The 17,012-nt window shown below is 39.0% G+C and overlaps 1 protein-coding gene across 1 annotated transcript; it reads right to left on the bottom strand.

Annotated features, from left to right (window-relative positions):
• Positions 1–229: 229 nt before the first annotated feature.
• On the bottom strand, positions 230–8,403 carry LOC124253155 (carbohydrate sulfotransferase 11-like). The gene is made up of 4 exons (XM_046686872.1): positions 8,386–8,403; positions 7,131–7,176; positions 5,419–5,426; positions 230–1,516 (listed from the first exon to the last, which is right to left on the bottom strand). The coding sequence occupies exons 1-4, from the start codon at positions 8,401–8,403 to the stop codon at positions 311–313; spliced, it is 1,278 nt and encodes a 425-aa protein (XP_046542828.1). The 3' UTR covers positions 230–310.
• Positions 8,404–17,012: the final 8,609 nt, after the last annotated feature.

Here is a 17,012-nt window from a genome sequence, read left to right on the forward strand (position 1 = left end):
AGTGTTCCTGCACGGGGGGCGTAGACGTCTTGTGTGTACAAATATTGATTGTGTAGAGCTGCGTTTGTGAGTCGTGCATAGGGCCTATTAATATAGTCCCAGGTTCTACCTGATGAGGGTTACAGCTTGACGAGCATCAAGTGAGAGAATTTCACTTGAGACTTACATTACCACAACCTGACAGGCCGTGTGTAAGTGAGGTGTTGTTCAAAAATACCTCAAACTTAATTTATTAACACATACTTGTAGAGAGCAAACTGTATGTTCAAAAAATAGCAACCGACAGTGTGGATAGATACACAGACACTCATCATACACTTGATAAATTAAACAACCAATTACTTCCCGAGTGTGGCGGATTATCTGGAAAGATATGCTTTGGGTACATGTCATATCCAAATAGTTCAAAATCAGGCTTGAATAATTTTCTGATTTTCTCAAGGTCGTCCTGTGGAACAAGCTGAAATGCTCTCTGTAAGACTTCCTGTTTTTGATGCTTAAGAAAACTATGGCCATCATCTGAACCCCGCCCGTTTAACAGAGCTTTGATAAATTGCCGGGAGGATGTCGTCTTGAGACTCCTTTCAGTGAAAGGCATTGCATAATCCTTCCTCACAATTCCCCGAATTTGCATTTTGTGCCAGATACGTTTAGCTGCTTCGTAAAATGACATACACTTTTGAATGTTCATTTTCCACCCAAAAGGACTAAGCGTTGAATCAATGACCGCGTCCTCTTCGGCTTTCGATGACCAAAACTTCAGCGAATTTGAACTGACGTTGTACCCAAGAGCGTTCAGTATGAATGCTGTGTCATCCTTGAATGTTTCCATCTTGCCGATGATGTTGTAGGGCACCTGACAGGGTTTGCACTGGTCATATGTGGGGGTGAAGTGTGCGTCCCGATGGGTGTCATTCCTTGCTTCCGTGTCCACCACATATTGCACAAACTCAGGGAACGTGACGTCATGGCCACAGCGAAGACTTTGTGGACTCGGATCTTTCCTGTAATTTGATATGATGAATTTGCCGATGTGAGTCCAAAAGTAGGGATTTGGCGCGAACAACTTGTCCACGTATCCTGAGATTAACCTCGAGAATGGCTCACGAACAAACATTATATTGACCGATTCTTTCAAGTACTGTTGTGTTGATGAGCTATTCAAAGGTAGCAGTTTCTGCAGCGTCTCTCGTTTCGACATCAGCGCTTTGTTGATGCTGATGTCATAGGGAGTGTTTATTGTTGCATTTTGTCTCATTGCATAGAATATTCTCCTCCAGTATGTTGAACCGACCTTGAGCAGTGGACAGTACAATGTTCCCCGGGCAGTGTCCACCTCTATCCGCTCCAATGCCCACTTCTCCGAGGTCAACCCTCTGAGTTCCGTCTCCCGTCCCCGACACCCATCCTGCACTTGCTGCTCCCTGACCATAAAGCGTCGGCCTACCGGAAACAGGTCGTAGTAACTCAGGTTCTCCTTCTTAACTTCTTTGATCTGGAATCCTTGGGTGCTGTGCTGCAAAGATAAAAAATCACATAACATATTCATCAGTTAATCAACACCTTCTACATAACTCTAACATACATAGATGACATGAAAGAGTGGGTGAGTGATTATGGTTTTACACCGCTTTTAGCAATATTCCAGCAACATCACGGCGGGGGACACCAGAAATGGGCTTCACACATTGTACCCATGTGGGAAATCGAACGCGGGTCTTCGGTTATGGTGTTTAGATAAGATAAGATAACATCAAATATCATTTATTTTGTTTTCTTAACATTTAAGAGAATATATTTGTTCTGACACCAATCTGTAAGATAAGAGATTTCTGATCGACAGCAGCTTCTTGAGAGTGATTGAGTATGGTTTTACGCCGCTTTTAGCAATATTCCAGCAATATGACGGCGGGGGACACCAGAAATGGGTTTCACACATTGTACTCATGTGGGGAATCGAACTCGGGTCTTCGGCGTGACGAGCCAACGCTTTAACCACTTGGCTACCCCGAGGCGTGAGAACAATTCAATAAAGCAATGTCTGCAGCGTCGTCCGCATATTTCACATTAAGACATAGATCCAGTTCGCATTCAATCTTAAGTGCTATATTTAGGAAGATAAGGCTTTGGTGAATGAACAGTGTAGAACATGGAACATGATTCACCTCCGAAGACAGTTTCCTGCCAAAATAAATACTTAGAATTTACATGAACTCTATGTGCAACTATGTATGTAATATACTGTGAAATGTAGCTGTTAAAAATACGACAAGGCGTCCTGCCAATTTAAGTAATGAGGTACCTTCGTAGTTCTATGATAGTGACAATTTTGGTACCAAGGTTTCGGCAAGAAGTAACATAGATTCACGACTTCGCCGACTACAGATTACTACTATAAAACGCACATATATATCAAGTATACCACGACAGTGTTACCAGAACATAAAGTGCAATAGTTGAATGAAGGACCGTATTTATCGTTCTGTCCTCCTAGGCTTTTAACACAAGACATGCAGTTTTCGTACATTGTGTGAGCTTAAACCCTCATTGTGAGAGTCATATTTGTCCAGCAAGATTAGTAGGGGGGGTCGTGAAGGGAGCTAACTCTGCTTGTCTAACTGACGGCATGCAAACTGTTTTCATTCGAAACAAATCCCTTCGTTTTCTTTCGTTTTGTTTATGGCAGCACTATTTCAACAATATGTCGGTAAATCAATAAACATATATCATGGAGTCTGCGCCAGGCAGCCTAGTGACTGATATTGTGAACAACGATCACAATGACCACAACGATCACAACGACCACAACGATCACAATGATCACAACGACCACAACTATCACAACGATCACATCGACCACAACGATCACAAGGATCCGGGGTGCTATGGTAAGAAATCAGCGCCGTCACCGAGCCTGACCGTAGTCCCGTCCAACAGCATCTTTAGTTCTTACAAACAATATGCATGCCGTCCACTGGGCGTGCACCAAACTGCTTTACGAAATAATATTCTTGCCCAAAAAAGGTATTTTTTGAAAAATATAAAATACAATCGGAATATTTACGTCAGCATTACTAGTAAGTAACAAGAACATATATGTCCATATAAGTTTCCATTTAATCTATCTATTTGTGCTGTTCGGATGATCTAAACGGTTTAGCGAATTCAACTATACCATTTTCCCCTCAAGGATGCGTAAGACAGATGACAATGAATAATCACATAACTATACATGTATCACCTCACGGGTACCTGTCAGCCGGCGATCTGACAAGTTGGCCACAATGCAAGTTGGGTATTAACATTAACCTGACTGTGTACCTTCAGCTTCACGTCAGTGGTCAGACATCTTTATAGTTGGGCGACGAGACAGGTTGGCCTGGAATGAATATAGGCCCTATCTTGTGGGTCAGCTGACCTGGACAAAGGTTTGTTGTTTGTTTGGTAATCAACACCTGGATGTTGCCGCGCCTGGTTTACAAACAAGCCGTCGTGTCCTCATCGGGACAATATTGGTAATTGACGGAGCAAATGTTACACACAGGGCTAAACAAATTCAAAGGTGAGTCGTAAATGATACAACAATATTTGTATTGCACGTTTTGGGCTATTGTCCAAGAGAAGGCGCTACGTGTATAGCTCAGTGCAACACCAGAGTTGATCGTCTCTTTTCATAATCATTTCATAATCGTCATGGAAGAACAACGGAAGTGACGTATATCACAAACTAGGTCAGGAACTTAGGCTAGTATTAGTCATAATCTTGCTTGCAGTTATCCCACGTTATAATGGAGACACGCTGCTTCAAAACATTGATTCGTTTCGTCTGAAAAGAACAGTCGAGGCAATCTTAATATGTTCCACCATTAAAACTATTTTCCAGTAAATTCCGGGCGTGCATACCCCATTCCCACCATGTCCACCCTACAGCCAACCCCTCACATACCCGGAATATAAGATGGTCACGCGGAATGCGTCAGTCTGTCTATCATGTATTCTTGGTCTAGATCTTTCGGTATGCCTATTAACGATATGTCCATGCAACTGAGGACAAACAATATGTAGCCATTCCGTCATGAGATATATGTTTCATGAATATTCATTGAAGATTCACCCAAATCGTGTTTTACTACGTGACGTCAGTGGATTTGGTACTTACTGTATGATTCCGGAACATTGCCATGACGTCACTAAAGCGACCTTTGAGCTCATGACTAACTGGTAAATTCTGGGACTCTGTAAAGAGAAGCCCATATTTATTTGATGTCACTCACATTAGTTTACGACAGATCGACATAATGCAGATAGAGACACATCTGACTGTGTTATCTGACGTATGGCGAAAGGTATATGTGGTCACAGATTGCTCCTGAAGTGCTGGATTAAAGCTAGATGGGACTAGGAGTGCATTTGACACGCAATGTGCATGTTGCCATGGTAACCAGATCACAAAGAACAGGGATGTAGGGCTACACGTGCACACACTACACCCTGTGGAACATCTGCTGTCTGCATCAGCTTCACAGACCATGTAAACCAAAAGATGTGTAGTAACGTATTATACCTGCGTGTACTCGCTTGTCCTTCATGCGAGCTGACGCTAGTTTGACCTACCAACTAACAACAGGGAACCTAATACTACAGAGCTGCCCATGAGGCTCGAGTCTATAAAGTGGCTTGATCATGTTCACCATGGCCGGAAGATCCCACAATGCAGTTCGTAAGTGTAGGAGTTACCATGAATAGTCCAAAGAGTGGTACACCACGCGGAATCCAAATGAGTGACAAAGGTATTGATACGAAATAATTTGCTAGCCAGTCGGGCTAGCTCTGCCTGAAAGTTACTAGCCTACACAATAATTCACTAGCCCCAAATTTGAGTGTAGACACAAAAGATTACAAAAATAGGTGAGAATAAGATATTGTCGGCATGACACGGATTTCATCATTAAGTTGCTAATATCATGAACATCTTAATCAGGCCATAATTCTGCATGATTTAAAAATGTATTATAACTTAACAAGTTCGAGAGAGTGACATATTTACAAAATGACCCCATGAAAATTCACTAGCAATTCGGGCCAGTGGCTGTGGAGATTTACTGGCCCGACTGGATTTTTACTGGCCACAGGCTGGCGGGCCAGTGGTTATTTCACACACTGTATTGATACTTTGACGCCCTATTCTTTGTGTTATGTATACAGTAGTTGGCCATAAGTGAGTCATCATTAGTGAAATTTCCATAGACTACATGTTTATTAACTGTTGCAAGCATAATGTTCGCAAATTGAGTAGAAGTCATTTTATTTTGACATTGTGCAAACATCCTGGAAATCATCTTCAGCTACGTGTACATAATTTTCTTTCATGTTTCCGTTGATTAGTTATCGAATGACACCTGATTAAGCACCATATATAAGTACAACTTTTAATCTATCCCATAGACAGCAATGTTAAACCTGATTGGTATGTCTGATACATTTTGTTTAAATAGCTGCAGTTTTCTTAATAATAATCGGAAAATTGAATGGAAAGTATGTGTATGTATAGCTGAGATGATTTCCCAGCTGGTAGATAAGTATTAAAAGTTTCGACCGAAACTAAATTATGAAAATTATTCTTGCAAGAGTTTACTAACATGGGAATTGCATTAATGATGACTCACTTAAGGCCAACTACTGTACGTATTCAGTGAAGATGTGTTCGTGCTACATCGTGAGGTCACCATCCTCTGTATCCCATACATGATGCCATATGGCGCGGTATTGTTACCGTGTATGTTGACCAGCATGATGACGAGGGATGCGGTGATGCACACACACAGCATCACGTTGATGCTGAATCTCCTGTTCAGATAGCGCCACGCCCTCGCCACACCCCGTCGGCATCTACTCCACGGCTTCCTCATGCTGACATAGTCTCTGGAACATACAACACGGTACATGGTTTTGTTAGACGCATTTGTTTATAGAAAAGGGATGAGTGAGTGAGTGAGTTAACATTTAAAGTCACATCGGCAATATTTCAACCACATCGTGACTAGTTGTAAATTCATAATACATACATATAATATATAAAACCCTGTCAACGAAGGACAGATTATCACAAAATGACTTATTAAAACTAGCTAGCGTATATCTTTAAAAGTAGAAAAATTTTTTGACAATACAATGTAAAAATGGGCTATTGGTCGCCAGCAACAGAAGGTAGATCCCCACACTAGGGTCCATGGGACTTAAATTACTTTTGCTACCAGCGTGGACCCTAGCTGGATTTACACAATCCCTTCAGTCGCTGGCGTTTATGCTGAGAGTTAGCCATACCTTAAAAATACAAAAATACTACGATTAAAAACCTGGTAGACTTAACTTTACTTGAAATGTTTTGGGACTTCCGTAGAAAGGGATGAAATCCGTGTGTTAACTGTTTCGCAAAATACACTAGCAGATAAATTGATTAATTTTCGCATGACATACTAGTAATTTACCTTTTTCTCACCTTCAAGACCAGACTTCATGCTGGTGATCTGTCTGTGACTGAGTATACAGATTGTGTATCTCCTCTCACTGGGTACTACTAATGTGTAATGTAATGATGTAAAATAACATGTAGTTGACAATTGCAGCAGTACAAGATAAGATCATGTTATAGTACTGTGGAAGATCTAGTGAGAGTGAGTAAGTGAGAATGGCCCCATTGGGTAAGCTGGTCGACATGTCGAATACAAGCTTCATTTCAATGTATATTGACCGCTGGTCGACATGTCGAATACAAGCTTCATTTCAATGTATATTGACCGCTGGTCGACATGTCGAATACAAGCTTCATTTCAATGTATATTGACCGCTGGTCGACATGTCGAATACAAGCTTCATTTCAATGTATATTGACCGCTGGTCGACATGTCGAATACAAGCTTCATTTCAATGTATATTGACCGCTGGTCGACATGTCGAATACAAGCTTCATTTCAAAGTATATTGACCGCTGGTCGACATGTCGAATACAAGATTTATCTCAATGTATAGTGACCGCTGGTCGTCATGTCGAATACAAGCTTCATTTCAATGTATATTGACCGCTGGTCGAGATGTCGAATACAAGATTTATCTCAATGTATATTGACCGCTGGTCGAGATGTCGAATACAAGCTTCATTTCAATGTAAATTGACCGCTGGTCGACATGTCGAATACAAGATTTATCTCAATGTATAGTGACCGCTGGTCGACATGTCGAATACAAGCTTCATTTCAAAGTATATTGACCGCTGGTCGACTTGTCGAATACAAGCTTCATTTCAAAGTCTATTGACCGCTGGTCGAGATGTCGATTACAAGATTTATCTAAATGTATATTGACCGCTGGTCGACATGTCGAATACAAGATTTATCTCAATGTATATTGACCGCTGGTCGAGATGTCGAATGCAAGATTTATCTTAATGTATATTGACCGCTGGTCGACATGTCGAATACAAGATTTATCTCAATGTATATTGACCGCTGGTCGACATGTCGAATACAAGATTTATCTCAATGTATATTGACCGCTGGTCGAGATGTCGAATACAAGCTTCATTTCAATGTATATTGACCGCTGGTCGACATGTCGAATGCAAGATTTATCTCAATGTATAGTGACCGCTGGTCGACATGTCGAATACAAGCTTCATTTCAATGTATATTGACCGCTGGTCGACATGTCGAATACAAGATTTATCTCAATGTATATTGACCGCTGGTCGACATGTCGAATACAAGATTTATCTCAATGTATATTCACCGCTGGTCGAGATGTCGAATACAAGATTTATTTCAGTGTATATAGACCAGTGGTCGAGATGTATTTATCTCAGTAATGCCCTTTTTTCAGTGGACCCTTCATGCATGTAAACCTGTATCTAGTTAAGGTTTGTGAGGTGGTCTGCGCTGACAGCCCGCACGACACACTCACACTCAATGGCATGCATTCTCTGTCGCCAAGACCGTGGACAAAATTGTGCTTTAAACAACCCAGAATTCAGTTAACAAAACACAGTTAATTACCAGAATAACTGCGTTGGCCTGAGAATACTAAAAAACTCACACTCGATTTTAATGCGAAGAATGTTTGAGTTTGTACTGCTGATGATTGTATTAATAATATGTATTGATGTACTCGTGTACTGAATACCGTGAGATCTGTGTATTGTATTCCCCTGCGAGTCGCTGATGAGCAGGGTACTGAACGGTCAACACTGGATCGAACGTGAACTATTGACCAGTTTCATAATCCACTCCAGGCTAGCCACGGCCAGCCAGTGGATGGAGACTCGTAGTACGTGCACCATGCACAAAACTCCACCCACATATATCTAACAGTTTCCCCGCAATTAGTAGATACCTTGTCTCTCTGATTCATGCGAATACTAATTAAAGGTGTTCCTATATATTTGTAATGACGTATAATATTTCTATAGCACAGACGTAGAAACAATAGTAAACTTGCACAAGTCTCTAAGGTAAAATTAATAGTTTGAATGAAACACGTCACAATTTAATTCTGGACTCACAAAAGTCCAGAAACTCTCTGCACTGTGGGCACTTTCTGACAAGGGATTTGACCAAATTAAACAGTGGTTATGAATATATGCCAAGGATGAAAAAATGAAAAAAAAATCTTTCGAAAACTTTAAATTTAAACTCGCTCGCCCATGGGCAGGCCCATGGGCGAGAATGTTCAATTTCGATCAGAATTCATGTTTTGGAGGTTGTAAATGAATGAGTGTATGTTTGTAAGCATCATGAAACAAATTTCAACTCATTTTGCCTTAATTCGACTAATTTAGAGCGATATTAAAAAATCTCGCCCATGGGCGAAAAACAGTTTGGCCCATGGGCGAGAATATTGACTTTTACTCAAAATATATGTTTTTCCATGTTTTGGAGGTTGTAAATGAATGAGGGTATGTTTAAAAGTACCATGAAACAAAATTCAACTCATATTGACTTAATTCGACTAACTTAAAACGATGTTAAAAAATCTCGCCCATGGGCGAAAAATAGGTTGGCCCATGGGCGAGAATATTGACCTTTACTCAAAATACATGTTTTCCCATGTTTTTGAGGTTGTAAATGAAAGAGTGTATGTTTATAAGCATCATGACACAAATTTCAACTCATTTTAACTTAATTTGACTAATTTAGAGCGATATTAAAAATCTCGCCCATGGGCGAAACACATTTTGGCCCATTGGCGAGAATATTGGCTTTTAATCAAATACATGATTTTCCATGTTTTGGAGGTTGTAAATGAATGAGTGTATGTTTATAAGTACCTTGAAACAAAATTCAACTCATTTTGACTCCATTTGACTAACTTAGAGCGATGTTAAAAAATCTCGCCCATGGGCGAAACACATTTTGGCCCATGGGCGAGAATATTGGCTTTACTAAAATACATGATTTTCCATGTTTTGGAGGTTGTAAATGAATGAGTGTATGTTTATAAGTACCATGAAACAAAATTCAACTCATATTGACTTAGTTCGACTAACTTAGATGGATATTAAAACATCTCGCCCATGGGCGAAAAATAGGTTGGCCCATGGGCGAGAATATTGACTTTTACTCAAAATACATGTTTTCCATGTTTTGAAGGTTGTAAATGAATGAGTGTATGTTTATAAGCATCATGAAACAAACAACTCATTTTGACTTAATTTGACTAACTTAGAGCGATATTAAAAATCTCGCCCATGGGCGAAACACATTTTGGCCCATGGGCGAGAATATTGACTTTACTCAAAATACATGATTTTCCATGTTTTGGAGGTTGTAAATGAATGAGTGTATGTTTATAAGTATCATGAAACAAAATTCAACTCACATTGACTTAATTCGACTAACTTAGAACGATATTAAAAAATCTCGCCCATGGGCGAAACACATTTTGGCCCATGGGCGAGAATATTGACTTTTACTCAAAATACATGATTTTCCATGTTTTGGAGGTTGTAAATGAATGAGTGTATGTTTATAAGTACCATGAAACAAAATTCAACTCATATTGACTTAATTCGACTAACTTAGAACGATATTAAAAAATCTCGCCCATGGGCGAAAAACATTTTGGCCCATGGGCGAGAATATTGACTTTTACTCAAAATACATGTTTTCCCATGTTTTTGAGGTTGTAAATGAATGAGTGTATGTTTATAAGCATCATGACACAAATTTCAACTCATTTTAACTTAATTTGACTAATTTAGAGCGATATTAAAAATCTCGCCCATGGGCGAAACACATTTTGGCCCATGGGCGAGAATATTGACTTTTACTCAAAATACATGATTTTTCCATGTTTTGGAGGTTGTAAATGAATGAGTGTATGTTTAAAAGTACCATGAAACAAAATTCAACTCATATTGACTTAATTCGACTAACTTAAAACGATATTAAAAAATCTCGCCCATGGGCGAAAAATAGGTTGGCCCATGGGCGAGAATATTGACCTTTACTCAAAATACATGTTTTCCCATGTTTTTGAGGTTGTAAATGAAAGAGTGTATGTTTATAAGCATCATGACACAAATTTCAACTCATTTTAACTTAATTTGACTAATTTAGAGCGATATTAAAAAATCTCGCCCATGGGCGAAACACATTTTGGCCCATTGGCGAGAATATTGGCTTTTAATCAAATACATGATTTTCCATGTTTTGGAGGTTGTAAATGAATGAGTGTATGTTTATAAGTACCTTGAAACAAAATTCAACTCATTTTGACTCCATTTGACTAACTTAGAGCGATGTTAAAAAATCTCGCCCATGGGCGAAACACATTTTGGCCCATGGGCGAGAATATTGGCTTTTACTAAAATACATGATTTTCCATGTTTTGGAGGTTGTAAATGAATGAGTGTATGTTTATAAGTACCATGAAACAAAATTCAACTCATATTGACTTAGTTCGACTAACTTAGATGGATGTTAAAACATCTCGCCCATGGGCGAAAAATAGGTTGGCCCATGGGCGAGAATATTGACTTTTACTCAAAATACATGTTTTTCCATGTTTTGAAGGTTGTAAATGAATGAGTGTATGTTTATAAGCATCATGACACAACTCATTTTGACTTAATTTGACTAACTTAGAGCGATATTAAAAAATCTCGCCCATGGGCGAAACACATTTTGGCCCATGGGCGAGAATATTGACTTTTACTCAAAATACATGATTTTCCATGTTTTGGAGGTTGTAAATGAATGAGTGTATGTTTATAAGTACCTTGAAACAAATTTCAACTCATTTTGACTCCATTTGACTAACTTAGAGCGATGTTAAAAAATCTCGCCCATGGGCGGAACACATTTTGGCCCATGGGCGAGAATATTGACTTTTACTCAAAATACATGATTTTCCATGTTTTGGAGGTTGTAAACGAATGAGTGTATGTTTATAAGTATCATGAAACAAAATTCAACTCACATTGACTTAATTCGACTAACTTAGAACGATATTAAAAAATCTCGCCCATCGGCGAAACACATTTTGGCCCATGGGCGAGAATATTGACTTTTACTCAAAATACATGATTTTCCATGTTTTGGAGGTTGTAAATGAATGAGTGTATGTTTATAAGTACCTTGAAACAAATTTCAACTCATTTTGACTCCATTTGACTAACTTAGACGATGTTAAAAAATCTCGCCCATGGGCGAAAAATAGGTTGGCCCATGGGCGAGAATATTTACTTTTATTCAAAGTATATGTTTTCCATGTTTTGGAGGTTGTAAATGAATGAGTGTATGTTTATAAGTATCATGAAACAGAAGTCAACTCATATTGACTTAATTTGACTAACTTAGAGCGATATTAAAAAATCTCGCCCATGGGCGAAAAAGAGGTTGGCCCATGGGCGAGAATGTATAATTTCGATCAGAAGTCATGTTTGGGAGGTTGTAAATGAATGAGTGTATGTTTATAAGCATCATGACACAAATTGCAACTCATTTTGACTTAATTCGACTAACTTAGAGAGACATTAAAAAATCTGGATTATTTACGGTAACATGGATTAGCTAATAGCGAATTGCCGGGAGACCCACTTTCACACGATCACTCAACCATACCCATTGCCGGTTGAGCCAAACCATTTTCAACTCTTGTTCTCTTAAAAGTGGCTTTCCCGGACTATAGCTATCAGCACACCCCAATCCGACCATCTGTCATTAATTACCTGTCATGAGCTATCAGTTGTATTGAAAGCTTTCGCCTATTGTTTCATTACTTAATTTTTCACGGATTGGTATGTAGTCACTCCAAATTCACCCATATGTGCGTGACTGTCCTCTCCGACGTCCGCGCCCACCTCTCAACCTAGCAATCTCGATCCACTTTCTGCTCACTATCAAGCCATCTACAACTTCACCTCTCTCTCCAACCACCTGTCTTCTCAGAGGTCCGCGCGCCTCTATATTCCTTCATTTTTTCACATCAACTCTACCTCCCAACAACTACTGTCTCCTCCGAGGTCCGCGCGCCTACAGCCACCACCGACCCCGCCGCCTCTCAAGTACCATCCATAACAAACTCCACGGTCAAGGCCGCCAATAGCCCCTCAATTACTACACTCGCTCAGCCTGCCTTGCCCCCTCAATGCTCCCATACCACCCCTTCACCCCACCCACCCCTAGAAGGACTTACAAGGTCCTTTCATACGTTGGCGATTGTGCACAAATTTAGCCATCACTTAAAAACACAAGTATCCTACTATTATAAACCTGGTGTATCTAAATTTACTTCAAATGTTTTTAGACATACGTACCCTCTCAAGAAGACAAAACTGTGAAACCCGTAAAGGTCCGGGTCAGAATTGGCCTTCAGTAACCCATGCTTATCGTAAAAGGTGACTACCGGGATCGGGTGGTCAGGCTCGCTGGCTTGATTGACACATGTCATCGGTTCCCGATTGCGCCGAACCCGTGAAGATCCGGGTTAGAATTGATCTTCAGCAACCCATGCTTATCGTAAGAGGCGACTAACGGGATCGGGTGGTCAGGCTCGCTGGCTTGGTTGACACATGTCATCGGTTCCCAATTGCGCTGATCGATGTTCATGCTGTTGATCACTGGATTGTCTGGTCCAGGCTCGATTATTTACAGACCGCTGCCATATAGTTGGAATATTGCTGAGTGTGGCGTAAAACTAAACTGACTCATCCAACTGCTTAGATCGATGCTCAATTTGTTGATCACTGGATCGTCTGGTATAGACTCGATTATTTACAGACCGTCGCCATATAGCTGGAATATTGCTGAGTGCAGCCTAAAACTAAACTTACTCGCTCACTCACTCCAAACTGTGAAAATTAGGAACACCTCTAGCTACCAACAATGTCAACAAGAACATAATGGAGTCCCTGCATCAATACATCTTCAAGACTAAACGAATCGATAAATTATTCTAGACCAATATCTGTACGCAAATAATTAAATGTAACTGCAAGTTCAAGGTTCCTAAGCACGTACGTACAATGCACATTTACCCTACCTCATGTAATAATGTCCATCTCTGATTGATTCACGTGACCTTGAACAAATGGTGGACGGAAAAAAAGTCATAGGAAAAAAAGTCATGAAAAAAAAAAAGACATAGAAAAAATAACTATTATAAAACATCATGTCCTCCAGTTATTTACTTTGTTTATACTATTTCACTTTCAAGTTAATTATTCCTTTAGTGTGACGCTTTAAGCAATTGGATCTTATCAAAACAGGAGAGATGAACAGATTGTGGGATTAAAAGTCACAAGTCACCTGATTGTTTATTTAACTAGCTTTGAGCTTGACGATATCACAGCGATTAATGAACTCATGGGATTATCAGTTAATGCTCTTACTCAAATGGCTCCCTTCTAGCGGTGTCCTCCCATTACGCAGACAGCCAGTTTGCAGACACCTTAAAACAACAACATTTACGGTTCAGTGAACAGATTATCTACTACCCGTTACCTACACATTATAATGGAATAGTCCAAATAAAACACAGGAACAAACTGAAACTATATTATTTTTTTTGAAAGATGGACGAAAAGACAGTAATTTGAATTTTTATTGCTGCAATATAAAAACAGTTTATTTTCATAAACATTTCGGCTTAACCTTCTAGTCTAACGGGAGTCGGCATCATCATATTGAAAACATTAGCTTAGCTATTAGATATTGCGACACTGTTGTATCATATAAATCAAATAGACAAATATGAACCTAAATATTATTCATATGGAATAAAGAAATTATATGTTTTGCACACAATACTAAGATACATGACAAGTGCACTTAATTACGATTTTTTTTAGAATAAATATTTAAAATAAGACGCATCATGTGAATGTGGCCATGGATGTGAGAATGTTTTTCATTACTTCTTTGAATGTCCATTGTATATTACTCTAAGACACAAACTGTTACAATCTTGAGAAAGTATTGTAAAAATTAGAAAACTGATTGGTATTAATCATATCTTACATGGCAATGCAGGTGTTTCATTTACTGCAAATTAGAATGTTTTCAAATATGTACATATCTATATCTCTCCAACAAAACGTTTTCTCAGTTAACTTCTGTTGTACATATGCTATTATTGAGAGGGGGCTTTTCTATCAATAAACACAATCAAACCTCTCAATGACTAAGCTGTTTTTATATTCGATAGTAATTGATAGTAAAATCAATTTGAGAAGACAAACCATTTATCATTTAATTACAACAAAGTTCTATTTACCCACAATCAAACTTCTCAGTAACGAACCTGTTTCAGGCTCACCCTGCTCTACTCACTAGACAGTGGATTGTTCCATTATACCTTTAGGTGTTACCCTAATTAACCTTCTAGTTCAGTGTCTGTCAACTGGGTGTCTGTCAATTGGGTGTCTGTCAATTGGGAGATAACCCTTCTAGCAGCTAATATAAGACTTGCTGGCCGTCAGACTGTGATCCAAACTCTTCATGGCATTGGCTGGAACATTCGGTTAAATATAATAAAAATATGCTGGGACAACTGACTGATGTAGTGCTGTTGCAGATCAAAGTGTTATGATGACAGTGCATTTTCTGATGTCATGTATTTTACTTGAATGATTACATTGATTTTATAAGTTAGGTTCAAATGTGGTAGTGCTGTTGATGATAATATTGTTATGACTTGTTAAAAAAAATGCATCATCAATACTGACCTTTTTTGAGTTTATGACTTTTTTCCTATGACTTTTTTTCCTACCCAAATCTATTACTTTTTTCCCTATGACTTTTTTTCTACAACCGAACAAATTACAATGTATGCCGGGTGCACGGTTGTGCACTGCTTGGGTGGTGTTGTACAAATCATTAGGCAGAATAAATCATTTATATCCCGCCCCATTGAAAACGGTATCTTCCAATAAGACAGACAAAATAGTTTATTTATGTGTCACGTGAATGTACATAAGATAGACCCCCCAAAAGACAGACCGCTTAAAACAGCACGTTTTATGGTTGGTTGCATAAGGCTTAATGAAGCTGTACCCTTGAAAATGTGCATCCACGGCAGTCAGTAAACCGTGAAGCAGTGGTTCAAATCGACTGGTCAATACCTTGTTAGTGAAATATATGACTGAATTTCAAGCTATATTTACATGAAGAGAGATTTAAGATATTTTTGCCTAAGGTTATGTATAAATATGGTTTTATAAAAATCTTTCTATGATGTATATTTTGACCCTCTAGATAACAGTGTTTCATAAGCCTGTTAAGGCTGGATGTATGTAAAACATTATGCGTTTATGTTATATGTATTATAAATCTTGTTTACATACATGGGGCACTTTGATAAACTATGTCTAGCTGTCTGTCTGTCTTTAAACATTCGTTAAGATAAATTCTGTTTACTATTGTGATGCGGTGTATTCGAGGATTTTTGCGTCCCGTTTTATCCACCTAGCCGAAGGTGTCAGTGACAGTTTGCTACTACTTATGATAGGAATTAATTTGACGTTTTTGTTTATCCAGTTCTTGTGTATTCTGTTATATTTTATATGTACCGGTGAGGTATTAATAAAAGCAATGTTTTGCTTGTTTACCAAACCAGATTCTCTGATAATATAAATATGTTTAAACCATATGTTCAAAACTGAAATACAATATGAACATGCACACAATAGCAAAATTGAAAAGCACATCTTGCCAAACAAGGTTTTCAAGAGCATATACGCATAAATGTGCACGTCTTGAGAAAGGTCAAAGTTCCTATTCCTGTCTCAGTAAACAGGGTTGTTCAATCACACATATATACACACCAATTTTGCATGACAAATAAGTTGATGCACAAAAGAGAATTTAACACCATTTCGACACCTTATAATACAATCAAGTCGAGATTTCCTTAGAATGTACGATATTTGGCTGCGCGATAAGCGCAGTCAGTCTTTTTTAAAAAAACACCCTCACGAGCACCTGTACATCTCACACCTAGCCCAGAGTGATCAATGGATTGTATATATTTGGAAAGCAAAATACACTTGAAAGTCGTGGCTGTATAACTCCAATACACAAGACCAACGGATGGGACACAACGACTTTTTCGACGCAAATTGCCGCAGGCGCTTTGCGGAAATTACGTAACTGAACGCGGAGATACACTAAACGTCATCGTTCCGCTCCGTGACCTCGTCTTTGCGAGCCACACTGAAATACTCAAGTGAGGTGAAACTCAGAATGATGAAATTGGAAATGAGGAAGAAACCAGCTAAATCAACATGTGGATGACAACACAATAACTTGAAAATCTCTCTTGAATTCTTATGACAATGCAATATCTGTTGAGACCATGATAATTTGAACAACGGAGAAAGTTATATGGATATACAACTTCTTTATTATATTGTAAGCGGCGTTTCGGCGCTGTACCCCCAACAGGCAGCAGGGGGTTACCTGGGATACGAGGACACACATGAATGAGCGTGCAGGGCAGGTTGTTCCGTTTGTAATATG

This window comes from Haliotis rubra, unplaced genomic scaffold, assembly GCF_003918875.1.
Source record: "Haliotis rubra isolate DU_JTF1 unplaced genomic scaffold, ASM391887v1 Scf533, whole genome shotgun sequence".
Classification (NCBI taxonomy): Eukaryota; Metazoa; Mollusca; class Gastropoda; order Lepetellida; family Haliotidae; genus Haliotis; species Haliotis rubra.